Source organism: Aythya ferina (genome assembly GCF_964211825.1).
Source record: "Aythya ferina genome assembly, chromosome: 8".
In the NCBI taxonomy this organism is placed as follows: domain Eukaryota; kingdom Metazoa; phylum Chordata; class Aves; order Anseriformes; family Anatidae; genus Aythya; species Aythya ferina.
In genome coordinates, this window is record NC_140304.1 from 11729898 (window position 1) to 11757571 (window position 27674).

The following is a 27674-nucleotide window of genomic DNA, read 5'->3' on the forward strand; positions in this document are numbered from 1 at the left end:
CAGCTCAAAAAAGCAAAGGGGAGAGGAAGCTGCAAGGCCATCGTCTCGGACAAGGTCAAAATAAAGTCGTCATCATCATCAACCCCCCCTCCCCCCCCAAATAATGCCAAAAATAAAAAAAATTAAAAAAAAAAAAAAAAAAAAAGGCAATTTCTGGGTCTCAACGTTAAGAAACATAAAGTGTTAGACTGTACCTATTAATGCTCACTATTCCAACCATTTCCTTTTAAAGTTTTACAAAATGAATTACCGTCACTTTTTTTTTTTTGTTTTTTTTTTAAACATTGCGTAAGAAGAAATGAAGTGTGCACAACTCTACACTTTTCTAGCATTCTTGAACTAATTCACAAATGCGAGAAAATTAAAAACCAAAAAAAAAAAAAAAAAAAAATGGGGAAAACAACCCAAAAAAAAAAAAAAAAAAAAAAAAAAAGAAGAAGATGGATGTAGGTAGTCTGATGTTATAAACTATACAGGAATGAAGCGCTTGTTGCCACAGAAAGAGCAGGGACGGGACCTTCCCCCTGCTCACTTTTGCGTGCTAAGAGGGTCATTTTTTATTCTTTTATTATAAACACTATTAAATTCAGACTGCGTTTTTGGTTTTTTTTTTTTGTTTTTTGTTTTTTGTTTTTTTTCCTTTATCTGAATATACAAGAACATTCATTATCAAATGTTCGTTATCATCAATACTACAAAGAACGAGACACAAATCGCAAGAAACAATGGAAAATGTTAATAAAGCTGAAAGAATCGTCGAGTTTTTTTTTTGTGTTTTTTTTCTTTTTTTTTTCGTTTTTATTTTTTTTTGAGTTTCTGCAGGTTTTTTTGTTTGTTTTTTGTTTTTTTTTTGTTTCATTTTGTTTTTGTTTTTTTTTTTTTTTGGTATCGAAGTCAGGTTTTTCTGGGCAGAAAAAAAAAATAAAATAAAAAAGGGGGAAGAAGAAAAAAAAAAAACAAAAACCACAACACTTTGGGTTGGGGAAAAGGGGGACGGGGCTGGGGGCTACAACCGTTCAAATACGAATTAAAAAAAAATAAAAAATAACGAAAAGCAAAGCAAAAAGACGGCAAAGCCACCACCGGCCAGCTCCGACAACGCAGCCCAGAGGGATGAAGCGGGGTGGGGATGGGTGAAGAAGTACCGTGGAGGAGCGAGGAGCAAGCACCCAGGGACTGCGGGGCAGGGACAGGACAGGGACAAGGACAGGGACAGGGACAGGGATGGGGGCAGGCAGCCCTGGCAGCGTGCACGGGGCCAGGATTTGGGCTCGTCCCCGGCTGCTTTCCGGGAGGTACCAGAGCTGCTGGGGCCGGCGGTGACCGGGGCAGGAGGAGAGCGGGGAGATGGGCGCAGTGGGAAGATGGGCAGCACCTGCTGCTGGTATTTTTTTGGGGAAAAAACAACCTTCTCCTCGCTCCCTGCTGATTCTCATCGTCCCCCAAAGCAGGTGCAGCACAGGCAGCCCTAAGCCTTGGGTTTAGCACCACAAACCCAGCCCGACACGGGGGAAGGAGGGAGCGCGCCGTGCCCGCAGGATGCAGCAGCCTTCGTCCCAGCCAGCCTGCCCCTCTCCTACTCAGGATTCTCTTTTTTTTGGGCTAAATCTCCCAGGATTTGGGGCATTTATTCCCGTCGGGAAGCAGGGAGACAGAGGCTTGCCCTGCCCAAAGCAGCCGGGCTGCGGGGGGCTCGCTGTGGGCTCGGGCTCCGAGGCGCTGCTGTAAGCATCTTCCCGGAGCAGGAGCAGCAAGCACCTCGCCACCAGAGACACAAAAACCAAGCAAGCGGCAGATTTCGCAGCTTTCGGCCTGCCTCTCACACCTGTGCTAATCCTGCTCCGATCCCTCCCCAAGAGAACAATCCGCCGGCACAAGACTTCCCTGATTTGGGGGAAGGTCGCCTATTTTTGGAGCCCCGCGGGGCTGCTGCCTGGAGAAAGCCAGGCTTCGACTCCCCAGCACCCGAACCCCACTGAGGAGCAGCCACGCTGCCTCCGTGGGACCAAATCCTGCCTCCGCTGCTTTTATTTTTTTTGATAGAAGGGTGAAAATTGTTCTGGCAGAGCTTGAATTTGGAAAGTTCCCTGCTTGACGCTGCCCTGCGCCCCCCGAATGCCCGCCCGGCCACCTCGCGCTTGCCGCAAGCGCCCCCGTGGCCATGGGGCTCTTCATCCAAAGCCCCAGCCTCCCTGCAGGAGCTGCCCCCAGGTGTATTTCAGCGGGACGAAGCCCCGTTTTGCACCCATCGCCAGCTGTCCAAAAAGCAGAGCAGAAAAGCAGGGCAGAAAATCACACGAGCTCTCCCCCGCAGAGCTCTCCGCGGAGTGACCCCAAGCTGCAGGTGAAGGACAGCCCCAAAAGGACGCCCGCTTGGCCTTACAGGGCTTCACTTCACCCTCAAGCAAACCCTTTATATTCATCACTACCAAAGGCACCCAGCACCTGTGGGGTCCCGCTGCTCCGGCCACACACCGACAAATGGTTTTGGGGACCTGCAGGGTGCCACCAACCTCTTGGGACCCTGCCTGTGCCGGGAGGACCCTGCCTGTGCCGGGGAAACCCACGTCCTCCATCCCAGTGCCTGCTCGGCTCTGACAACAAGAGCCAACACCACTCCATGCTCTGCTCCACCTCAAAACGCCCGCTGCTGGCCTCCCTAGGTGCTGTTTGGGTGCCACCCACCGTTACCTAACGCTCGGCCACACAAACCACCGCGGACGCTCGGCGCTTCCGTGATGCGCGAGGGCGAATCCTCACCTGCCTCTGCCTCCTCTCCTTCCCTCCGCTCCTGCCCTTCCCCGACAGCTCCACAAAGCCAGGGCCCAGCAGGGTTTCACCTCTCGGGGCACACGGGGCCGAGCACACGGAGAGCTGCTGCGTATTTTGGGCTCTGTGGCCGAGCAAAGCGGGGAGAAGGGCGAGCTGGTGGCGTCCGGGGGCTGGGAAGGGGCTGGTACCTTCAGGGAGCACCACGGGGGGAGCGTTGGGCTCCTTCTACCTGCTCGCCACATCTGGGAGAGGCAGAGGCGAGGGGGGAGCAGGGCAGGGGGCCGCCACGGCGTGTTCCTACTGAGAGGTAGCGCGAGAGGAGCGGGGCTGCCTGCGGGCGAAGGGCTGAGGTTGGTTTGTTTGGCTCCTCGGGAAGACAGCCAGCGCCAGGCCGCGCGCTGCTTCGGGTTGGTTTGGTTGTGGAGGTGGTTGGTTTGTTGTTTGTGTTGGTTTTTTTTTTTTTGCTTTTCCTCCTGAAAAATCCTTCTACCTGGTGAAATATCCTTCGGTGGGGAGGTGGAGGGGGAGGGAGGTGTTGTGGCGGTGGCGAGGGGCAAGGTGGGGGGGGGAGGAGAGCGGCTTCTACCCAGAAAAGAAAGGGAAGAGAGTATAAAGAAGTGTCCAGATTGGCTGAAAAAAGCATCCCGACGAAGAGAAGAGAAGAGAAGGAGTCTTCTTGTGTGTGCTGATTGGTTTCACCTCCAGTCTGACTGCTGCGGTGTTAGGAGAGGCCCCCTCCCCTCCCGCCCCCGCCGGGGCCGGCTCAGCCAGGGATGCAATTTGCTGGGAGATCAGTTGGAGGTATCAGAGTGAACGCTGCCAGGGCCTTCTGTGGGGGAGGTCACCGACGACGGGGTAGTAGCGTCTTGCCAACCTCCATTAGCCTGCGGGGAGGGAGACACAGAGCTGTCAGCACCGAGGGCACCTAACGGCACGCCCGGACCCCCCCCGAAATGCCCACCCACCTCCCGGCGGTGTGGCATTAGGGATGGGACCCCCCCCAGCTCCATCACCCCCATCTCATGGTGGCCACCACAGCTCGGGATGGTTTGGGTGGAAATGGGGGTTTTGGTGAATTGTAAGCGCTCACGGGAATTCTATCCTTTAAAAATAAAATAAAGGTATTTCTGCCAAAACCCTGTACTCTCTCTTTTTTTTTTAGGATCCTTCCCCATACAGAAGGAGGAAAATAGCAAACAACTTCCATCTTTAAACAGGAAACCCCATCCTGGCACTCTGTGTGGACGCAGGCGCTATGGAAATGCAGGGCAAGAGGAAAGCAGCAGCACCCACGGGACCTACGAGCTGCAGCACGTCCCCGGCATCGCCCCACGCCCCGCTGCCACCTTTCGGGGCACCCCTCCTCCTGCACAGCTGGGGGAAGCTGTCAGCAAGGCACAGAGCTGCTGCCCCCTGCGCCCATCCCCAAAAGTCCCCCTGCTGCCACCTGCATGCATCCCAGGACGCACAGCCCAAATCCTCCGGCCTCTGGAGGGCAGAGCTGGCCGGAGGGCCCCGGCTGCCGCACGCCGGAGCTCACAAAAGCTCCTCCGCGGCTGCTGTCCCCTTCGGAGAGGAGCAGATGTCGCACCCCACCTCCTCTGCTCGCTCTGACATTGATTCAGTGCTCGGCTAATTAATCCTTCCCGACTCCTGCCTGCGCTGAGTCGGCAGCAGCCGCCGGCCCGCTTCAGACGTGCCCGGGCTGCTGCGCCCTCGCCGGCTGCCTGTCCCGGTGCCTCCTGCCGCAGGGCATCCATCACCGGGGCTGACAGCCCCGTAGCAGGGACCCCGGGGCACACAGAGCTCTGTGCGTGGTGGCAGGGGGCCACAAGGACGTTCTGGGGACGTGCCCACCCCCAAAGTGCCCGGGGGTACGGGTAGAGACCCACATAACCTGCTTGCAGGCTCCCCAAGCGTGCCAGCACACTGCACCTTGCAGCGGCGTGCAGGGAACAGAAAGGAAGGTGCAAACCACGACCAGAAGTTGGTGGCGGGTTAGCAACCACCACTCGACCTCACCACAGGTGCAAGCATAAAAAAGCAGACCATGCCCAGATGCTTACGGCCTCGTTAAGCACCCTGCAGGTGCCTGCGGAGACACCGGGCTCACCGTGGCCACCTCGCACCCACGCAGGGGCCCCGGCAGCTCGCACCCCGAGCCGCGGCACCCACCCTCCCGCGCCTTGGACCACGGCAAGAGGCAGCAATTACCCTAGATTATCAGCCTGACAGTGACAGGCCGCGTAAAGAGAGACACAGAGCCAACTCCACCGCCCAGAGACTGGCATATTCAAGTACACTTAGGACATTAATAGCAATTTACGTGCCATCAGTGAGCGAGAACCACAATAGCGGCGCTGGCAGCCTCTTATTACGAAGCCTGTTATTTGTTGGAGTTACAAGCTATAATCACAACAGAAACTTTCAAAACCCTTATCTTCCGTGACGCACCAAATCTATTTCAGAGCCGTAATTGCTATGTCACCGGAGAGTTTGCTGCTTAATGCACTCAGATGCCATTTAGTGTTTGCAGGGTCATTACAGCGAGCAGAAGGGGGGAGAGGCGGCGGGGGCTGCTCGGAGCAGGGCTCGGTCCCTATTGTGCTGAACTATTTTTAGAGAGGCTTTTTCATGCCTGCCACGGCTGAGAGGAGCGAGGGGAAGGGGGGAAACGTCTTGAAGACAATGGCTGCGGCGCCGCGATGCTCAGCACCGCTCTCCTGTGCCCCCCCATACGCAGGGAAGCCCCGCTGTGCTGTGCTCGAGGTGGGGATCAGCCCTCACCTTTTGCAGGGAAGGAGGTTTTGTGCCCCCAGTGAGCATTTCCCAGTCCCATCCAGTGGGAAGATGTTGGTGAGATGCTGACCCACGCTCCTACGGGTCTGGCCATAAAGATGCTTCCCTCCGCTCACCCTCCTGCTCCCCCAGCCCCCAAATTAGGGGCCAAAAGAGGCCCTGGGGTTGGCCACAACTTCAGCATCTCGATGCCATCCTTTGCTGCACGGCATCTACAAGCTCCCCACGAGGAGGCTGGATCCTTCCCTCTTCTTTCACCCCACTGTCACAGTCACGAAGCCATGTGCAGGATGAACCCGATCCCACCCAGCTGGCCCAAGGAGATCCCTTGGGATCTGACTAGTAAATCCCTCGGGATCCGCTGTGACGAACACCCCTCAAAGAGGGAGCCTGGGGAGGAGGCAGCAGAGCCTGTCCCTGCCCCCGGCACGCAGCTGGGACTTCCCCGGGAGGGACAGAGCCAAAGGCAGGGCAGGGCTCTCCGGGACATCTCTCCAAATGTCTCCTTCTGGTGCCAGAGCACGGGCACGGCCTCGGTGGCTGTCCAAGTGGTGGAGCCCCGGTGATGGATTGCTGAAGCAGCGGGTTTTGGGGCCGTTTCCTGCAGGTCTCCCAGCGTTTTTGCTCCAGCAAGTCTGCCTGGCTCTCCGCCTGGGCCTCCTGCATGGGGCTGGTTTTCTGCCAGGTCTTTAAGGAGCTTTCTGCTTGGCACGGAGGCTGTCGCCACGTCCTGCTCTGCGTGACCAAATCCTTGTCCTGCCATGGATGGGGCAGGAGGTCAGGTCAGCCTCCGAACACCCCTCAGAGCACCTTTCCTACCACAGCTCATGAGCATCATCGCAGGTCGTGAAGGGCGGCTTGCTTTGGGGCGTAAATTCTTGGAGAAAGGGGTCTCACCTCCTGCAGCTAGCCTGGTGCTCCTCGCTTTCAGCTGGCAGCCGTGGGTGTCAAACCCACTGGCACACAGTTGCTGAGCACTGCCCTCACCGTGGCTGTGTAAATAGGTAAAATGGCATTTTAAATTAAAAAAAAATAATAAATCCTGCACAGATGAACTTTAAAAATAGCCTCCCGTATTAAAAGTGATTTATCAACTAGCCTGTTCCATTTTCTTCGCTGGAGGATTAGGGATGGAGGGGACGTGGGGGAGAAGGAAAGAGGGAGCTTGGAGTCCAAAAGGAAATCTCTGCAAGGGCTTTTCTTTAAGATGATTATAAATCATTAATTAAGCAGCAGACTGAGCGGGGTATTCGCAGCAAGGCAGCCTGAATAACAGCGTGTTTACGCGCAGATCCCCACACGGGAGGACGCGGGTGGGACATCCTCTGTCCAGGTGTCCCCGACAGGGGCTGGGGGATCTAACACAGCGAGACCAGAAGCGGACCCGTTCCTCGCCGGGACGCGTGCTGCTCAGCACCCTCTCTGAGAGGCGAGGGGGGCTGTGTGCTCCCATCATCCTGGTAACGATGCAGAACCAGCGCCGGCGGAGCTGTCAGCGGCAAGACGAGCCGGGGAGGGAGCGGGGCTGGGGGTGTATTTCTGTCCTCGGCTGTCACCACGTCCACGCCTTTCAAAATTCAGCCTCCGCCACGGAAGGCGAAACCCTGCCAAGGTTTGGAGCGGTGGAGCCGGGCAACCTGCTGCTGCCTTCCCAGCCCTGACGGGCTCCGGGGATGACTTAACCTCAGCCCCGCGCGGAGATCTTTGTGACAGGGCTCTTGACTCGGTTTCGGCTCATCTCCTTCCAGCAGCTCCCAGGGATGCTCGGGTTAGGCAGGGCTCGCAGCTCGCTGTGTTGCTGGCAGCTTTCCTCTGCGTCCTGCTTCCCTTCCTCGGCGTTAAAGGGGTGGAGGAGAGGCAGGGAAAACCTGCCTGCTGCTCCAGCTACGGGACAGCCCAGCACCTCCCCAAGGACCAGCACCTCCCAGAGGGCAGCCAGGCTTCAGGGGTGGGTAAACCACACGGCTGGGGCCCATTGAGTGCTTTGGGATCTGGCTGGATGGGAAGACGTGAAGTGGCAAGCAAAAGGTGTTGAGAGACAACCCAAAAGATGCTTCCTAAACTTTCTGCTCCGCTGTAGACTCCTTGTCTGGCTCCAGAAAACCAAGAACCGTCTATCAGGAAAACCACACTAGCTGGATATACGGAGTATCCCCCAAAACTGATGGGCTGTGTGCCCACTGCCCTGTCTCCAAACATCATCCTTCCCGTGCCTGGTCCCTTCGGGCTCATTTTTGCTCCTTCCCACCTAGAAAACCAGCCTGAGCAGCCACCCCCTGCCAGCCACCCCAGGTCCCCGTTTGGGAAGCGCCGAGCCCTGCTGCCAGCTCACCAATTCCCCGTGCTGCTCCCATTACCCCCGCAGCTGGCAGCCAGCAATGCCAGCCCAGCTGCTGACGTTGTGCTTGGCTTCCAAGTTCCCACTACTTCTTTCTTCTCCCCTCTCCCAGCGCCCCCCTCCCTGCCTCGTAATCCCCAGCAGCGACCCTTCCCCCCAAAAAAAATTTTGGCTCGACCCAGCCCACTGTTATTTTCCAAGCCAACTGCAGCCGTAATCAGCTCAGCCTCTTTCCTTGGGGGTATTTTAATTTATACAAAAGTATCATCTCTTATCATGATCAGCCTCTGATTCATTTACTCCTCAAGTATTAAAAAGCCAGAAAGGGAATAAATTCAGCGCACAGAGAAATTAATGCGGAACGATGGGCTCTTTCATGTGGCATTTTCGAGCACCGCTTTTGCAACGGGCTTATGTAATGAGACATAATTATCTGCACATGTTCAATTACATTACTTCTCAAATCCTCCCTGGCCCTGCCTCGTGACGTCAAGCTGCCCGCTAAGCCCCGGCACCCGACGGCGCGGGGGGCGCAGCCCCCATCCCGCGGCCCCTTCTCCTGCCCGCCCTCCACCCCGGGCTCTCCCCGAAGGCCGAGGGCCCCGAGGTGGCCAGAAGCAAGGTGACAAATGGCAAGACCCAGGTGGCTTCCTCGGAGGGACTCGAAGGGAGACGCGGCGGGGCGAGGCGCCCCGTGGTTGGCGGCCGAGGCCATGCTCTCCCATCCCTGAACGAAAGGCAGAGGCAGGGAAGGGCTGGAGGCTGCGAGGAAGCTCTTTTAATGCCTCCTCGTGTATCGCGTCTCCTCCTCAGCGCGTTTGTTTCAAACTGACAAGAAGCCACAGATGCTGGCTGGCGGAGCCGGGAGCTCCACGGGCTTCCCTCGGCCGCCTCGCCGCGGGCGGGCGCTGTGCCGGGGCAGCTCATGGAGCTGCAGGGGTGAGCCGAAAGCCAAAACAGGGACTTGACCCCTTTTCCCCACATACGCACCTCTCCCATGCTCCGTGGTGCTGTTGGGGCGAGCTGAAAGCCTAGGCAGGACCTTCTCCTCTCTGATACCCCTCTCCCAACCTTCCCATCGGCTACGTCCTCACCAAACCACAACGTGGCACCCGCCACCTTCCTGCCCAGCCCAAGACCACCCCGCCTTGACCCTCGTCCTCCTCGCCAGGAGAAATCCCTGGCCGTGGCCAGCCGCCCCCTCCTCCCCTCGCCACCCCGGCCGCCGCCACCACCAGCCCCTCCGCAGGCACGGCCTCCTTTTCCAGGCTGCCCTCTCCTCTCCCAGCTTGCTGTCACCGCCGCTGAGATGGCGGACGATTGATCTGAGAAATGAAGTTGGATTGCTGTCCCAAATCTACACTCGGTTCTCCTTGTGTGTGTCTGATCGATTTCACCCTGCACGACACAGCTTGTCGCTACGAATTTTCATGCTAGTCAGAACCCGCCAGCGCACCCACCAACAAGGAGAAGATGCTTCCAAGCCCTCCCTCCCCCTCGCAGCCTCCCCCGGCCCGCTTGGGCGAGGTTTTCTTGGGTTGCGCTTGTTTTTATCCCCCCTTTCTCCTTCTATTTACCATCATCATCGCCGTCAACCCCATCACCACCGTGCTTTCAACGCCCTCCCCGCTCGCCCGGCCCAGATTTGGATGCTGGCCAGGAGGGGGCTATTTTCGGGTGGCCGCCCCGGGATGGTGCCATCGGCCTCCTCGGCGCGGAGCGATCACCGGGCCGGGGTGCTCGCGGTGACATTCCCCACCGCGGTTACGCGAGGTGTCACCTGTTTAGCAGCTCCTCGCAGCCGCCCGCATGTGGCCGCAGGTGCCGCGCCAACGCTGATGGGCTGTGACAGTCCTAGACGCCAGCTGCCTGCACAGAGCCTGCCCGGCCGCCACTTTTTTCGTGGCCAGAGCTCTGCCGTCGGCGTGACCGATACAGAAGCAATAAACTAGGTGACCGTAAAAGCAAAGACAAGTCCTACTAAGTGGCATTCTGAGCCCTATGGCTTTGAAATAATTGGTAGCGAGAGAACAAAAATGACAAAAAAATAAATAAAAAAACAAGAACCCAAGCCTATTTTTTTTTTTTCTTACACTGATGCCCTGCGGACTATACATCTGACTTGCTGCGAGTCCGTCACTGTATCCTCCTGTCTGGCTGATAACATGGCGAAGGGTATCCACCTAAACAGACCAACGACAACAAAGACACAAATTAGAGGGGAGGAAAGGTTAGTGGGCAAAGCCGCTTTGCTTCATCTTTGGCATGGCAAAAACAGAACAGTAACAACAGTCATAAAGGTGCGTGTTTAAAGAGGGAAGGGGGGAAGAACCGCGGCTGGTCTCAGGGTGAGAGCCAAGCTGAGGAGAGCTCCTGCCTCCCTCGCCTCCCCCAGCCTGCCCCGGTGGCCTCGTCACGCTCTCGTTGGTCCCAAGTCTTGTGAAATGAAGAGCAGGGAGGGAGAACAGCGTGGCAGGATGCGCTCGGACCTCCTGGAGCATATCGCTGCGGCCAGCTCCACCACCGTGCTCCAGGAGCCGCCTTCCTTCCCCTAAACCCTTCCACCCTTTGGCCCCAAGCGGCGAGAAGTGGATGGAGATCTTCGGGGCCGGGTGAGCACAACTCCTCCTTTCATTTCGGAGGGCCCCAAGAGGGATATACCTACCATGGCAAGGGCACCGCCAGCTCTCCTCCGTGTGCCCCGTTCCTCTCCCTCCACTACCCCAGCCCAGCCCCGCTACGTGCGGTGAGCATCTCGTTGGCCACGGCTGCGTCCAGCACTGCGAGGGGAGCGACCTCGGCTTTAGCAAGCTCTCCTTGCCCGATGCAGAAGTGGCCGAGTGGCTGTCGTCTCTCAACACAGTACAGAGCTTAAACGCCAGAGAGTAGGCTCGTGGCACATCTGGACATCGGATGGCAAGTGGGAGATCTGTCTGGGTGAGCTACCGGCTACTCTGAATTCTTTCTTTTTGCCCAAAAGCATGGGTTCACATTTCAGTCACGCTGCTCCACGCTCCCTCGCACTGCCTTGTTGGTGCGTACATGGGTGGTGTGAGTGCCTGCGCTTCGGGAAGGTGGGCAGTTGATGAGGGGTGGCTTTTAATTAAAAAAAAAAAAAAAATCTAGCTGTGTATTTGTGCATTTCTTGCCTTTGCAGCAGACACCTGGTTCGGTATCAAAGGAGTACGTGGAAGCCTTGGAAAACGAGACACCAGTCCAAACCTCTGGCCCCTTCCCTTGGAAGAATAAAGCAAGCAGAACCTAAACCTCATCTGCTTTTGTTTGAGTACATGCCTGTTCTCCTAAACCTCCTCTCCTCCTAGTACGACTGTCAAGCCAGAGCCAAATGCATTCACAAAGTGTGGGCAAGTCTCCTCAAGACCATGGTTGTTGGTTTGGTTGGGTGTTTGGTTTTGGTTTCTTTTGGATTGATTTTTTTTTGGTGGTTGTCGCTGTTGCTTTTTTTTTTTTTGGTTGGTTGGTTGGTTTTTTGGTTTGCTTTGCTTTTTTTAAGTGTTGGTTGGTTCATTTGTGCTGGTTGAGATTTGCTCTTTTCGGACGGGAGGGAGAAGTGCCAATACAATCAAAGGCTCCTCCAACACTAATGCATTCACTGGCAGTACATCGGATGGGTCCCTACCTGTGACTGCACGTTGGCTCCAACCTGGGCCCCTTGGTAAGAATCCCCATTGAGAGACTGCACGCTCATGAACAAATCTCCAGAGTTTGACATGTTAAAAGAACTGGAAGAACCTGGAAAGGAAAGAGTGAGGCACCTGAATCACAGAAAGGAAAAAGATCCACCCCATGACTCTCAGCCAAGAGGAAGGAACAACATGCAAAGCAACCACAAAAACAAAACACACAGTCAGGTTAGTAGTATGAAGAACAGAGCAAGCAAAAAAAAAAAAAAAAGGGGATGCACTCTTGAGGTTATTCAAAGCCACATGTTGTTACAGCTCAATGCCAAGAACATTCTTCAACAGCTCCTCAGCTGGAGGAAGGATTCTTCATGCTCTGGACCGAGATAAACAAAACCCAGCCTGGAGGACTCAGACAGCCCTTTCCCTTCATTTCAGGGCATCAAAATCCTTCAGGCAGCTTTGCAAATCTCGATTTTTCGGAGGTGTCCACCCGGCAGACTGCACTGGAGAACAGAATCACCCAAATAAGCCCCGCTGTCGAAAGCAGAAGCCTTTTCAGCAAGGCTAACCGTGCAGCTGCTGCTTGCGAGAAGCTCGGCTCGGTGTGGGTACGTCCTCACCGTGCTGCCTTCCGCAGGGTGGACACCTCCAGACACCATCCAGTTCCACGTCCAGAGCTCCCGCTGAGCCAACGGGAGCAAAGGGCCACAAAAAAATGTGAAGGCACCCGGGCCAGACTCCCTTTATTGATCTCTTTGGCAGCTCTTTCCTCATGACGGGCTATGAGACAACGCGGGGCTGTCTCAGCCCCAACGGGCCAAGCTGCCCCAGAATGAGCTCCGTAAGCAAATTCCCCACCGCATGCACCAGTCGCCAGCGTTACACCAAAAAGAGGTAACGGCGAAGACAACTGGGTGGGATCAGGAAAAAAAAATAAATAAATAAGAAAATAAAAGGTCCCGCTTCCAGATTTGAGATAACTTGAGCACCTCCTCGACTGCTGGACAGAGAAAACAAACCTATCATGTAACTGGAAGGCAGGGGAGGAGGGGAGGGGTTAAAAATAAATAAATAAATAAAGGTTTTATGGGATTATTTCAGAACTCATCGTGCAGATCAGCGCGTTAAGTGTGAGACAGCTCAACGTGCAAGGTTTGGTTATATACATGACGTTAGCCTTGGAAAGGAGAGACTTCAGGGGCCCAGGTCAGCTACGCTTTCGGCTCCAACCCAAAATACGCTCTCATCATCTCCAGCGCCACTTCCAACTCGGAAGAACGGCGACCACAGTCCTGGTGGAATTGCCCAACTATGGCTCATGCGTGCGCTCTGAGAAAGGCCAGACAACCCCCGTCTCCTCGCTGGGACACGCTCTGGACAGAGCCCAGGAAGGCTCCCCCGATGGGAGCCACCTCCAAGAGCAGGGAGCAGGTGGGAGGTCTCCCCCGGAGAGTGCACGTCCACTAAAATCTCTGCTGCTCTCTTTGCAAATGGCTCTTTTACCGCGTGCTGGCAATCCTCGGAATTGAAGGGAAGCAGAAATATCACAGCTAGGTACAACGCCCGGGATAGGCGAGAGAAAGATTCATCCCGAGCACACCGAGCCTTGGATCAGGACCCTCCCACCGGTGCCTGAAAGGAGCAGAGCCAGGAATAGCTCTGTTGTCTGTGCTCCCTGTCAGCCCTGCCCGGCACAATTCAGAGAACGACCCAACAGCGCTGCGTCAAATAACCGGGACGAGGCAGAAGGCAGCTGCAACCATCGCCTCCTCTGCTCGGCTGGCAAAGGGTCCCTGTCACTTCCCAGCCTCTCGGGTTGCTCGCTGTTTTAAAGGCAAAAAATCGATAGGAAGCAGCTGGCAGGGTGAAGATATCCCACGCTGACACCTGAAAGCATGAGGACAGGGACTTTTCACATACACGAGGATGCTTCCTACCGGGTTCTCTGAGTGATCACTTTGACTCCCAGCATAAAAGCCCAGAGCTGTGTGATGGCTTTGTGCTCCCACAGCGGCTGAGAACCAAAGGGTTTTGCAGTTAATCCTCACAAGCAGCAGAGAATATCCTGCTGCTCTTTAAAGGTGAGCAAAAACCCTTTGAGATCACACAGACGATCAGCATCAGAGCTGGAAAGAGGACCTGGGAATCCCTGAGCACCTGACAGGACGCCACCATCACTCTGCCCCTGACAGCAGTATTTCATCCCACCTTCCCCTACCGAAATAAAATAATAATAACAAATAAAAATGCCATAAACGTAACCAGCACTTTACAGAAACTTAACAAACCTGCCTGGAAAATTGAGACTGGGAGGGAGGAGGAAATAAAATAAACAAACAGCCACAAACTCTGGTCCTGAAGAGCGCCGGTGTCTTGGAAATCATGAGGAGCGCTGGAGATGTCACTTACAAGATATACACTGCTATTGGCACGGGGTGTTTTTACAATATATGTGCATATCTAAACGGCAAATGTGCCTTGCTGCTGATGCGGATGCAAAGATAAATATGCGCATAGCAATGGCCCGCATGTATGGATGCGTTTGTGTCAGAGCCATAATTGCAGAGAGCCCTGTGCGCTGCTGTTTCAGCACTCTGCTGCCTGTGTACTAGCCATGTATGAAAATTACCATGGCCCAAAGTCTCGGAGACTCGGCTACGAGGGACTGGTGCACTGGGGCAGAAGAGGGGGCAAGGATGGGAAGAGCTCTCAGACTGCAGGCACCGGTATCCTCCCTGGAAACAGGCTCAGGGAACACAAGTCACATCCTTCTGCTGGAGAAGGCTCCATCATCAATCTCATTTATCTTTCTGCTCCACTGTAAACACACCGAAGCTTTTTAGTGGTCACAGTTTGATCTCCTTGAGACCTGAGATGTGATAAGCACCTTTCAGCTTGCGAGCCCAGGCTGCGACCTTGGCACGAAGTCCCTTGATGCTTCCGTATGTGGACAAAAAATGCCAGAACAAACACCGCTTAGCATGACGCGTAGCAGTGTGAACCAGCGGATCATTTTCAGCATCCTCACATCTTATCAACCTCAAGACCTATCACCATCACTCCCTAGTGCCGAGTTCCCATCAGGGCAACACCAGCTCCAGAGAAAGAGGCGGAAATGTTTAAAAAGAAACGAGCCATGGCACTTGCCACTGGGTGAGAGCCTACATCAAAACAATGCCAGCAAAGAGATCTCCTCCACTCCTATCACTTAGGATGAGCACAACACATGGCGAGTTTGTCTTCAATTCCAAAAACCTCACAAGCTTGATTGCTGGTATTTCTTGCACCACTTCTCCAGAGTGCTTCTTCTCCAGCTTCTCGATGCCTTTTCTCATGTTTTAACAGTCTCCGTTTCCACCTTAAATTTTCCAGGACCTCTAACAAGTCCTTTTTCTCTTAAGTGTCTTACGATTTAGAAGGCATCAATAAACTGTAATAGTGTTCATCGGAGCTGAAATCAAACCACCTTCATCTGCTGCCTCATTCCACCTACCACCAATGAGACAGAGATCCAGCACAGAGAGCCACTGAAGTCAACTTTTCACAAAACAAAAAGGTGAGCAGGAAAAAAAAAAAAGTTCAGGATGATTTTGGCTCCTCTGCACGGAAGATTTCAGCGGATGTCATCACCTGTGTGCGGTCCTCCAGGACTCTGGTTGGCAAAAGGGGCAGCCCACATGAAATAGCTTTCATTTGCCATGTGGTTTTTGTGCTGAGAGTGTCCAGACAATCAAAGTGAGGACGGGGAGTTGTTAGCCCAAATGAGCCAGACATCTCGGCTTATTTGAACATCTGGCTGATCAAGCCCAACTGTGCATATTCAGGATGAAAAGGTGTTTGACATTCAGGCCTGGGTGACTGAGGGTGGGGGACCCTGCTTCGAACGTGCCAGATGGCCAGACAGATGCAGCCCTTGCCCTTGTCAATGTGTGGCCAATCTCTTTGACTGACTGTAGCCATTCGCCCATCTCCGGTATCATGGTCATCAATGCAGAGAACAGATGGGCCTGCCCAGCCACGGCAGAAATGAATTTAGCTCCTGTCCCAGGTCCCATCGCATCCAGTTCCACCTCCTCTTCCAACATCACGGCCCTCCAGGGACTGCATCGCTGGTTGCCTCTTTCTCATGACCTGTCCTCTGCCTACTCGCTTTCTTCCCATGTGCCCCACCACGTATCTAAACCTAAAAATTCCCAGCACATCCAGTCTTTGTTCAGGCTCCTTCTTACCAAAGTCTCAGCCAATGAACTGAAAACAGAAAAAAAATCCACGGTGTAAAAGGAGAGGTATCACCCACCTCAGTCCTTCACCTCTTCATCCACTTCCACGTGCCATGTAGCACACCTGGGTGGCTCACGGCCCTCGACAACATCCTCTAAATCTTTAACTGATGGGTATTTCAGTCCTAGCATGTACAGGCGTGCTTCTTGCTGCTAGCACCTTCAAGCCAACCTGAAGGAGGGACGGTCACAGGCCTCCAGGTGTCACCAGGACATGCCTTCGCCCCGCAGCGTGACGTAGCGCAGGGATGCTCGACCGAGCCGTCACATCCACACGGCTCAGCTGGGGAGATCTCATCCTGGGGTGCTGCTGTTGGAGATAAAATCCCGAGGTCCTTCCAGCTGTCTTCTCAGAAGGCTACGAGGACATCCAGTCCCACCACCTCTGCAAGCTGACCCAGAGGCTGTCATGGTGCTGGTGGTGGGGCACTGCAGCGTACAGGGAGAGCGGTGGCACCTGGCTGGCTTGGAGACCCTTTGCTTCTAGCAGAGAGAGGACCTCCATGGGCTGACGTGCTGCTTTAGCACTGAGGGCCCTGAAAAGAGGACGGTGTTTCTGGAGAGCAGACAAGTGAGCCAGAAAGAGGGCCCAGGAGCTCAAGTCGTCCGCGTTAATAACAAGGCCGTTTGTCCTTCCTTGGAAGCGCGGTGTTATCCAGGGATTATCTGAGCCGTTTACTGCGGGGTACCAGCCAATTTATCTTCCAAACGGCCGTGTTACTGCCTGTGGGGAAGTCGGAGAAACAGACTCGCACAGGAGCACTATTTAACCGGGGAAGTGCCTATTGCACTACCCGTGGGCCAGATCCAAACCCATTTAACTCATCCGAAGCGGCTCCCTGGCTATTCCAGCCCACTGGGTCTGACTCCTGTTGAAGGAAGAAAAGGAGCAAGGTTGCGTCTCTTTGCTCCGAGCTGATGTGCACTGCAGGGCAGCCTCGCACGCAGTCGGTATCTCCCTCAACATGCAATTCTGCTGTCCTCCCAGCTTTTCTGTGCCGGGGGGGGGGGGTTAGCCATTTCATCAGGTGTTTGGAGTGAGCTGTTTGGAAAGGATGACATTTTTAAAACTGCTTCTAAATCTTCTGCACTTACAGCAATGAAAGGAAGGGAAAAAAAAAAAAAAAAAAAAAAAGAATGAAAGCAAATTCCTGCAAACCATCTGTCCCTGCCAAACTCTGCATCACCCACCCGAGCCCTCTGAGCGCCTCAGCCGAGGCAGAGCAGGCAGCACAGCCCGCTGACGGGGGGCTGGAGGTGGGCAGGATGCCTCCCTGCAGCATCCCTGACCCCAAGCTGCCACATCTCGCTTCCTTCCCCTTAGCAGCCTACCTGCTAACAGCACGTGTCACCCCCTGGCCGAAGGGCATCGCGAGCAGACACCGAGCTCAAAGGCACGAGAGTGACCCCTTCCCACTCTCCCTCCCACCCCTAAAAAGAAAAGAGGCACAGAGATATTTATAGGGATAATCAAGTGCATGGCACCCGTGAAGTTCCCCCTTTTCTCTTTTTTCTTTTTTTTTTCTTTTAATCAGGTCCCAGTTGTCCATCGCTCCTGGGAGCCGGGCACAAGCAGCACAGAGCATGCCGACCACCGCCTGGGATGGTTTTGGGGTCGGGTTTTGGGGTCGGCCGTCCTCGTGGCACGCACCATGGACAGACTGAGCATCATCGTTCTCTAGCGGAGGAGTTGAAATCTGGGCAAAGCGCTTTGTGCCTTTGACCCTCAAAACAAACGAATGGAAACCACAGCAAATGGGCAGGAAAGGGGGAAAGGGGAGGGAACAAAGCGAGCCATGGATTTCCCCTGGGTCGTACTGACACAAAGGGAAAACAAAATTCACACAGAGCACACTCTTGCAGGTGATCCAGACATTGTCATGTAAGCAATCAAAGGTAACCACAACAGAAAGAAAACCAAAGGATAAAAGTTTACCCAAACAACCCCCAAAATGGCATGAGTGACGACATCCCAGAAATATTGGGCTTCCTTACATAGGGCCACTCATGCTTTCAGCCCCTACTGAAACAGAACAATTACACAAGGACATTTTCTTTCTTTTTTTTTTTTTTCCTCCCCCCAGACAATCCCATTTGTGTTTTTTTTTCAGATCATTTTTCTGCTTTTGTGTTTACCGTCCATGCACGTAACACCCAAGACATCCCCGTCACTCACACGGTCTGATCACATTGCTTTTCGAACAAAAACCAGAACAGAGAAGGGGAACCAAGAAAAAAAAAACAACAACAATGCAATGAAAATAAAGTGCCCCCCACAAAACAAACCCCAAAACCAAACCCATCTCTTTTTTTTTTCTTTCTTTTTTTTTTTTTTTTTTTTTTTAAGACCACAAAAATGAACCAACCGAAACCAGAAAACAAAAACTGAAATAACCCAAAGGAGAAAATGAGAGTGATTAGAGGGAGGGGGGGGGGAAACAAACAAAAAAACAACACTAACAACCCAAAATAAACAAAAAACAAAAACTAACCAGCTGAATTGGGAGTTGAGGGTGAGTTAGCCTGGCTTCCATGGGCTGACACATTGGTAGCCGTGACAGCCGTTTTGGCAGCATAAATATTGGCTTCCTCTTGAAATTTACCTATGTTCTTCTTGTACCGGATTCTCTTATTTCCAAACCAGTTTGATACCTAGAGCGAGTTTGAGAGAAGACAAAGACGTTAACGTTTCTGCTCTGGAAACCGCGGCTGGGTGAGGAATGAGGATTAGTTCAGGTTAAGCAGTGTATCACCTTCTTTTTTGCCCAGTTTAATTAGCCATGGGGGAGCACCTTCTACCTGTGCGTGCCATCCCAAACCCTGAAAAGACAGTGGGACCCTCCTGGGATCACCAGGTTTGTGCGGATACATCTGGTTCCTCTGCAGACCAGACTGCCATCCAGGGAACCCTCTATGGGAACTGCAAGACCCACCCCACAAAAATATCAGACGGGTTTTAAAAAAATGAGAAAGTCCTGAAATTGCAGGATTTGAAAATGAGCACGGTTCTCTTTGGTGCTTTGTATTTGCCTTCTTCACAGCATCCCTCTGACAGGGACAGCACTGCTATGTGCTTCCTCCCTCTCTTCCCAGTTGTGTTTTCTCCTCCTTTTAGAGAAGGAAAAATACTCAGTGAATTTACTCAGGCCTGGCAGATGCACAAAATTGCCTTGATATCATCTACGCTCTGCTTTTTGATCCATCCAAGTTAAATCAGCGCAAAATGCTGGAAGTGAATGCTTTTCACCCAGCCAAGCTCTGCTCTCTGTGATTCAGCAAGCTGAGAGCTAGCCTGGGAGCACGGAGCACCTTCAGGGTGAGGCTGCACGGGGAGCATGGGGCTCATCCCAAGACCCAAATCGGCCCTGCTGCTGCTGAACTTGTTCATTTGTGGCCGCTACGTCGCAGTCAACAACTCCAGAGAGGTGGGGAAGATTCAGCCTCGAGTTTGGGATGCAGCTCTCAGCTTCTCTGATGACACTGGACATGGAGAAGCAGGGGAATGTCTTCCTGGGTACAGGTCTCGAAGCAGAAATCAACTTGCAGCCACTACTGATCTTGTTTTAGAAAGCTTAACAGGATGAAGAAGACAGACAAATGCCAGAGGATGCTGTAACTGTCCCACAGGACCTTCACCCTGCCTGGGATTGCTTGGAGCTGGGACTCCGAACTGATCAACCCCATTAGTGGGACTCTGAGGACTTTCTCACTTGCTGGTGAGCAGTGTCAATAACTGAACCCTGTAAGATTTATTCCTATGATGCTTTCTGTCTGCAGTGTCAGTTAAATGGTCGGACTTGATCTCAGAGGTCTTTTCCAACCTAATTGATTCTACGATCCTATAGAGTGCTCAGTGGCTTCTATAGAGAGGTGGCTTCATCTGCCCATTTACCTGCTACTGAATTGCACGCACCCAATCCCGTGCTGCTGCCATGCAGGAAAAAGAAATACAACACGCAGAGACCCCAGGGTGGCAAAAAGTAATAAATCAGCACCCCAGCCAGATCTGGGAGCGAATATTCAATGGCAGCAGGAGCAGGCACTGCTTGTCAGGAGCCCCGTTCCCCTGCTCGGCCCAGCTTCCTCACTAATGCCCACGTCCTCCTTCGCAGCCTCCCCACGCGGCTGATAAGCACAGCATTTCTCCTGGGCATTTTCTCTTCGCGAGGGAGAAGTTGTAAGTGCGAACAGATGAATTAAAAGTGAGAGGGGAAGCATCAGGACAGCTGCAGCTTTCCTGGAGCCAATATGTGCGGCCTCTCGCAGGTAACTCCGAGGAGAATCCACGTTTGGGTCTTCTGGCACAGGGGATGCAGTCGGAGTCACTCAGCAGGCATTCAACACAGTGACGACACCTACCCTCGGATGCTGCTGCTCCTGCTGAAGGCAGACATGCTCTCACAAGGACACCAGATGCTACTGCTGTCTTCAGTTTACTCAAGTGATGAACAGGCATGTGCCTTGGGGCTGGAAAGAGGCCCAAGACGAGGAATGCAACAGGAGCCTGGAGGGAGTGCTAAGCTCACACGAGGACAAGACTACCAGAGGCAATTTACTGGCTCTCAGTCCTTCAGCTTGCTCCAAAAAGTGAAGAAATAAAGAAGGGCAGGCCTGAGTAATGAACAGTCGAACAATTCAAGTACTGACTGTTCCCCTCACAGATCCCAGCAGCTCCCAGGTCAGAACAGACTGCAGGAACTACGTGGCTGCCTCAAATGTACGGAAATAATTCCATTTGTCTTTATCAACCGCCTTTCTTTGAAGGAGAGGCAAGCTGGGGAGATGTCACGTTCAGCAGCACAAGAGTAACAACAAAGAGAAACGACCTGGGGAAGCCCCCCCCTCCTTGGGCACAAACCACAACCATCAGCCTGTTTGACCCCAACCCTTCCCACCGGGACCTTGCTCCTTCAACCTCATCAGGCAAACTCTGCTCAACTCTTCCTACTGCCTTCAAAGAAGGGACTTTCAGCTCAAATAAGCTCTTGCAAACCAGCACTGATTCCCTGAGGAGAAGACTGCTTCTTGCTGAATTCCTGTGCTGTTAACCCCTTGGCTACACACACAGACATTATTGTGTTGTCTGCATCCCTCCCAAGTCCTCTCCCAGACTTTCCTTCTCCATCCCCAGCTTCATCCTGCAAGACTGCTGTCTACTCTCCTACCCACTGCACTAGCCTGCCCTAAACCCATTTAGTAATTCATTGTTTCACACTGGGGAGGTCTGGAGTTTCCTTTGACATGTTAAGGTTTCCTTCAGCAGCCTTTGCTGTATTTCTGGAATCTCTCACCTGTGAGACTGTGATGCCGCATTTCTTGGCTAGCTCTTCTTTGGCTTCCTCACTGGGGTAAGGGTTGCTGAGATGGGAATAGAAATACTCATTCAGGATTTCCGTAGCCTGCTTGTTGAAGTTTCGTCTCTTCCGCCTTAGGGTGAAGAAAGAAGGAGAAACAGAAGGAAAAGGAAAGGAAATCAGTGCCGGGGTCCAGAAACAGGAATGCAATTTTAGATGCTCCTACTTTCTCCATTTCCCTCCCTCCTTCCCCATCTCCTGTATGCAAGGACTCATGGCCAGGAAGCTTCTCATCTGCACCTTGCAGGTGACTCCTCTCTCAGCACCTTCCAAAGCAAGTCTCTTCAAATTATTGCTGCATCCTTCAGCCTGCAGAAGTCTCTTAACACTGGCACCCAGCTCCCACAGCTGGGAAGGTGACTCCTGACACCTGGCTGCCCTGGCTGAAGATGTCAGCGCTACTCTGCAAAGCTCTGTGCTGAGAAAGCAGCTGCAGATACTTCCTTGTCACATCAAAATGAGAAAAAATGACACGGGCTGAATGTCTTGTATTTCTCTCCCCTCCCTTGCTGAGCCCTGAACTAAATGATAAGGAGGATAAACAGTTCCTGGGGCTCAAGATCGGGAGCCCCTACCCTTCTAATCCTCCTCGATTCCCCCCCGAAGCTCAGACACCTCTCCAAGGCGGCGCAGTGGCCATGCAGAAAGGTCTGGGCGAGCGACCTTACCGTGCGTCCAGAAATCGGGAGCGCAGGATCATGACGGCTTCACACGTGCTTTGCTTCAGCTGCATCTGGATGGAGCTGAACTTGCGGTGGATGATGCTCACCATCCGCTCGATCTCCTTCGGCGAGATGGGCCGGGTCCGGCTCTGCTCGCGCAGCAGGTTCATCACGTGGGTGGTGAACTCGTTGCATGCCTGGGAGGGCAAGAAAAGCAAAAGAAACCCCAGGATCGGAAGGTCATTCGACGGTGTCACGGACAACACGGAGGCAAGGCAGCTAAGGAGGGAGATGTAGGGTGAGGCCTCGATGGCCAGGGTTTGCTAGGGCAGACCCACAGCGAGGGGCAGCTGCTCTTACCAGCCACGCAGAGGGACCAAGAGACCCCCAGAGCACGCAGAGCAAAAGGCAGGAGCCAATATTTTGCTCTCAGAGATCACGGATGGAGCTGGTGCTGATAAAGCTCTGGAACCCATAAAGAAGTCCCAGCCCTTATGATTTTTCTGGGGGAGCTCCAGCTGAATGTGAGGGCCACCAACCTTTCAGCCCTTCATGCCTCCTCCTCCTGCCCCAGCACCACGCGTCCTGCAGAGCCCCTCGTGCTTCCCACAGAGGCACGGCCCTGCTCCAGGCTCTTAGCACATCAGATGAGAAGTAAATAAGGATAATAATTAAAGCCTGAGTGAGGCGGGAGCCCTGACAAGTAAGGGCAAGCAGGTAATAAGCCCAATTAGCTTGCTGCTGGCAGAGTGCTGCCTGGCTGCTCTTGCTGTCCCCATGCCACGTTGTGAGGAGGGGGGGTGGGACTTGGGGGCTGGATGAAGGCAACTTCATCGCTCTCTCCCCCACCTCCTCAAGGGCAAAACGGGATCCTCCAATTCCCAGAACCAGTCTGGGATCCAAGCCCCCCAAACCAGGCTGAAAACAGCACTGGGACACTGATGGCCTGAGAAGCTTGAGGTGCCCCCAGGACATGGGCAGATGCTGTGGGGACAGTAACCCCATTTGCCACCCCACGGTGGGGAAAGAGAGACTAGAAGGGGAAGGAGAAATTGATTTTCTGGCCCGGCCCCATTTCTGGAGCATCTTGGTGGTAAAAATGACTTTGTAAATGGGTTGTGAGAAGGAACGAGCCAGAGGAAGGTGCTGGGGGAGATGTGGGTGCATCAGGGTCCATTTGGGGGGCAAAACCAATGCAGATACAAAATCAGAACAACAAAACCAAAAAAAACTACCTAAGGAGCAGAAATGCCCTCCCCAGAGCCTGTGCCCTTGCAGCTGAGTCCTCCCTGGCTCTGCCCTTCCCGTATCTCTCCTTGGGCTCGGATGCCAGAGGACGTGGGGTCTCTCTCCCCCCTTTTGGGCCTGAAGGATGAGCAGTGACGTGCTCTCCACCCGTACCCCGTGAGATGGCCGAGCTGTCCCCGTGTGCCACGCCGCCGCCACCACGTTCGTGCCTCGAGGGAGAGGCAGCAGCGGCTGAGGACAGCCACAAAGGTCACCCTGATAGCACACCCTGCAGAGGGGGCACAAATAAAGGGGTGCCACGTCCCCCAGCTCCGCTAACACCCCGTTAGCTGGCTAGGAGGGCTGTGGGGCCGCCTTGCTCTTGGGGAAGCAGATCTGAAGCAGCTGTGCCCATGCAGGCCTCACCCCGGAGCCTGCCCTCGGCCCCACCATGGCAGCAGGGCCCTGGCCGTGCACCCAGAAAGGGGGGATGCTTTCTTGCTCGCACTCCATAAACCCAAACCTCCGGGGAGAAGCCACATTCATCCCGAGGGCAAGGCGCGCGGCAGCGAGGAGAAGTCTGCACAACATCTGGAAGCGTTTGAAAGAAAGCGATTTGGAGCTTGGGCTTGCAAAAGCTTCTCATGCAATTGTCAGTGTTACTAATAGCTGCATTCATGACCCAAATAGTTTTTCTTTTCTTCTTTTTTTTTTTTTTTTTTTTTTTTTTTTCCCAAGAATCATTTGCCACAAAAAAAAAAAGAAAAAAGACACTTTTTTTTTTTTTTCCTTCTGGAAAATTAATTTTTGAGGCAGAAGAAACACTCAAGAAACGTTTTGACTCAAACTTTGCTTCAGGGTGCTTGGAAAACTGCCTGCACCACGACCAGCACCTCGAAGAGGAGTCCCCCTCTGACAGGGCCAATTTCGGGCAAAATGGTGAGGGAGGAGTGAAACTGAAAACCAAGGGGGGGAACACATGCCGAGCCTATTTTCACGGCCCATCTCAGTGCAAAAAAAAATATGAAAGGGTTCTCCCAACCCTAAAAAAATCACGTTTTCGCTGTACCACAAAGCAACAGCTTGTGTTTGTCCGCACACTCCCAACAATAGATGTCAGTAGCGAACCAGGCTGCGCGCATCCAGCTCGGCATCGGCTCCACGTCCCCGCACAGCACCCCTAGTCCAGCCTTGCCCCGCACCGCGAATGAGCCTGTTACCTGCTCGTACTTCTCCAGCTCCGTGTGGTAGATCTGCCGGATCTGGGAGAGTTTGGCTCTGTAATCGGAGTGCTCCACCGAGTTGTCAGAGCCGGCTCCTCCTGATGCCGCGGCGGCGGCGGCAGCGGCGGCCGAGCCTCCTCCTTTTTCGGGGCCCGCCACCCCCTCGGCCAGCAGCATGTTGTCTAACCGCATCAGCTGGGGGTCCGTGGGCTCCTCTTCCTGCGCTCCTCGGATGCTCAGCACTGCACGGAGACACAAAGGGAAGAGCCTGAGTCGTGCCTGCTGGGGCAGCAAGGACAAAAGCAGCCCCGCTTGGTTCAGCTCACCCACACCAACTGAAACAACAGATTTACCAAAATTTGCCCAAACGAGTGGCATGGACTGCATCCCGATCCATGCACACGATGGCACGCTGAGAGGCTCTACTCCAAACCTCAGCCGTGCACGGCCTGATCCTGCACCACCCGCATCAGCCCCCAATAGCAGGAGGAAATGCAGGGCCCAGGGCTGCCCGTGCCTCAGTTTCCCTCTTGTTAAATCAGAGGGCTAAAGCACAAGGAGCTGTTAGCCCCCGGAGGGAAAAAGAAAGAAACAAAGTATGGAATAAATTTCACTATTTGGAAAACGCCTTCTTTTAGAATCTGGTCGTTCCAGCGAAGTCTAAGCCGTGCTAAGAAAAGGGGCAACAATAAATCAATCCTCACAAAATGACTTGCCAAGGAGAGAATTTTTCTCCCCTTTTTGTCCTCGCTGTTTCAATTATTGCTTCAAGTAAAAGTCATTCTCCTTTGAGTGCCTCCCTGTAAAAATGACATGGGAGCACCCCGACCGCTCGGAGCGCCGGGTGCCTGGCTGGAGCCCGGCTGGCGGCGAAGAAGAAGAGGGAGGCACGCCGCACAGATGACACGAAAGCTTTCACACCCACATGTATTGATACATCAACGCACACACACGAAATCCTGGGGTTTTTGTCATGAGGCAATGCCGTTTGGGTTACGCCTGCGGTCTGTGTTTGCACACACAGGCACGGCCTGTGGTTTCCACAGGTGTGCGCATCTGCAAAAATATAAAACAAACCCTTGACAAGCCAACAAAAAAGACATCTCCGGAGAGAAATGAGTTGTATTTCCCCGTCTCATCCGTCACAAGGACCCAAAGCACTGTGTAAACTCGTGCACATCCCTCACGTGCGCACCCGGAGCGGGGCGATGTTGCGGGGACTTTAATAAAGCTGAGCCTGCTTACACCTGAGATGGGTCCAACCCGTTTCCCTGACCCCCTAGTCTTCAGCAGAAGCAAAAGCAAGTGATTTTCACCATCCTTTACAAAATACATCTGAAGTCAGTTGCCAATATGGAGTAAAACCAGATTGAGCCAAGCAAGGAGTGTGTTCCTCCTCAACCAGGAACAAGTTGGAGAAGGACAGAGTTATCAGCAAAATCACACAAAGTAAAAGGTCCCGTTGAGAGGTTTGGATAACGCAGGGTTAAAGAGCTTTTTTAAGCCCCACTCTCCTCTGAAAACACTGTTTTCAAGACCTTAACACTTATTGGTATTTTTGTGATTAAAACATTCACTGTCAACAAAGGAGGGAAAGTTGAAGGGGGAAAAGGGGAAGAAAAAGAAATAGCAACAGTAAATTTGCCAATAAAATGAACTAATACTAAATAACTCCACACTAGGGATAATCGTGTATGTAAAGGGGGATGGCAGCACGGGGCCAGATCTGGATGCAGATGCCAATTTTAGAGCAGCCAGGTCCAGCATCTCTCTCCTCCGCATGGCAAGACTAAGTCTTCCATTAAAAAAAAAATAAATCATTAAAAAAAAATAAATCATTAAACAAAAGCACATCAAAAAGCCCAAATACAAATGGGAAGCAACACAGGTTAAAAAAAAATAATAATTAAAAGAAAAACAACAACCAAATAAAAAACAGAGTTGCCAAAACAGGTCCATCTGGACTTCAAAAGGGAAATATTTTTAGATTAAAAATCTCAGGAATCATTGACCTGACAGGTAGGCACAAGTGATTAATTAGTTTATGTTTGGAGAGCTGCTCGGTGATGAAAAGCACAGCGTAGCCGCTGCGCCTTGGTACCGCGCGGCATGAAGCACTCGCGGGGAGCACGGGCGAATTTTGGTGCCCGTGTACCATCAGCACCCTCCGGGGACACGTCCCCAAAGCAGCCACCAAAATGCCACCGGGGCCGGGGACCACAAGGAATTGACAGAGGTTTGGCTGGCCAGCCGGAATAACGCCGCTGAGTAAATAAATGAAAAGGGCAATGTGTCTAAGCAGAACTGATGCTGCCTATTTATCCCTGGAAGGCTGCTCTCAGACCAAATGATTATTTAAAAGCTCCTTTTTTATCTTCCCGGAGCTGCACCCGGCTCGAGCGCTGCTCCTGCCAGGGTGCCCCCGAGGTGCCACCCCCAGCCCCAGCAGGGGACCCGTTTGTCCCTCCTCGCCTCCCCTCTGCTCCTCTGGATGTGTTCTGGAGATGCCGCTTCTGCCGGCTGTCCTGGAAAGGGGGAGGCAGCCGGGAGGGAAATCTCCATCCCTGGTGACCATCAGAAGCAGGCAGCGTTCAGCACAGAGGGGACAGGGACATTTTGTGGCCACACCGAGCCACCCCAGCACAGCTCCCGACGGACCACAAGCACTGGCACTTGGCTCGCCCCTGCCCTGGCACGCAGCGCTCTCCATTTGCTGCTCCCGATTAAAGAGAGGGGAAAAAAAAAAAATAAATAAAATAAAATAAATGAGATAGTGACTGCAAGCGGGGGGTGCTGGGGGAGGAAAATTCATGCAAGACTTTCTGTCCTTGGCCGCTTTCCTGCTGGCTTGGCAGCCCCGAGAGCCGCAGCAAATGCCGCTAGAGGGTGCTCAGCCCTCGCTGAGGGCCCCCGCTGGCTCAAAAAGCGTTTTTGTACAGACGTATGTACACACACACACACAAATGGTATGTACATACATACGTATTTTAAAATCAAAGCAAAACCACGCACCTTGTCCCCGTTTGCACTGTTGCAGAACGCTCCCCAGCTCGCCGCGGAGGGGAACACCGCGCACCCAGCACGGCCACCCTGTGAGCAGCACCCACAGCAGCACCAGGAGCAGCTGGGGACCACCACAGCCATATGGCCTGGCCACCAGCACCCCCACGCTCACAGAGACCTGTTCTCCTTCTCCTGCTCTCCCCAAAACCAGGCAGTGGTCTGGAGGTATCACATCGTGGGTGAGGGTGACCCCGAGAGACCCATGGCACACGACCAGCACGTATCGCCGAGTCCCGTGCAGGGGGTCAGCCCTAGGTTTTCTCCTCGGGTATTTCCAGCAGCTGAGAAATGGCTCCCGGGCTCCCTCCTCTC

At 53.4% G+C, this 27674-nt stretch overlaps 1 protein-coding gene across 2 annotated transcripts in view; it reads right to left on the minus strand.

Annotated features, from left to right (window-relative positions):
* Positions 1–219: 219 nt before the first annotated feature.
* Positions 220–27674, minus strand: part of PBX1 (PBX homeobox 1) — a 111115-nt gene continuing 83660 nt past the window's right edge. The window contains exons 3-9 of one of the 2 annotated variants that reach the window (XM_084527190.1): positions 24297–24541; positions 21856–22046; positions 21125–21260; positions 18326–18485; positions 11550–11662; positions 10003–10092; positions 220–3656 (exon numbers count right to left, since the gene is read on the minus strand). In XM_084527190.1, coding sequence (XP_084383316.1) covers positions 3564–3656; positions 10003–10092; positions 11550–11662; positions 18326–18485; positions 21125–21260; positions 21856–22046; positions 24297–24541 — 1028 coding nt within the window. In that variant the 3' untranslated portion in view covers positions 220–3563. The remainder of the gene's footprint in view (positions 3657–10002; positions 10093–11549; positions 11663–18325; positions 18486–21124; positions 21261–21855; positions 22047–24296; positions 24542–27674) is intronic. The other variant, XM_084527191.1, reaches the window with a different exon arrangement.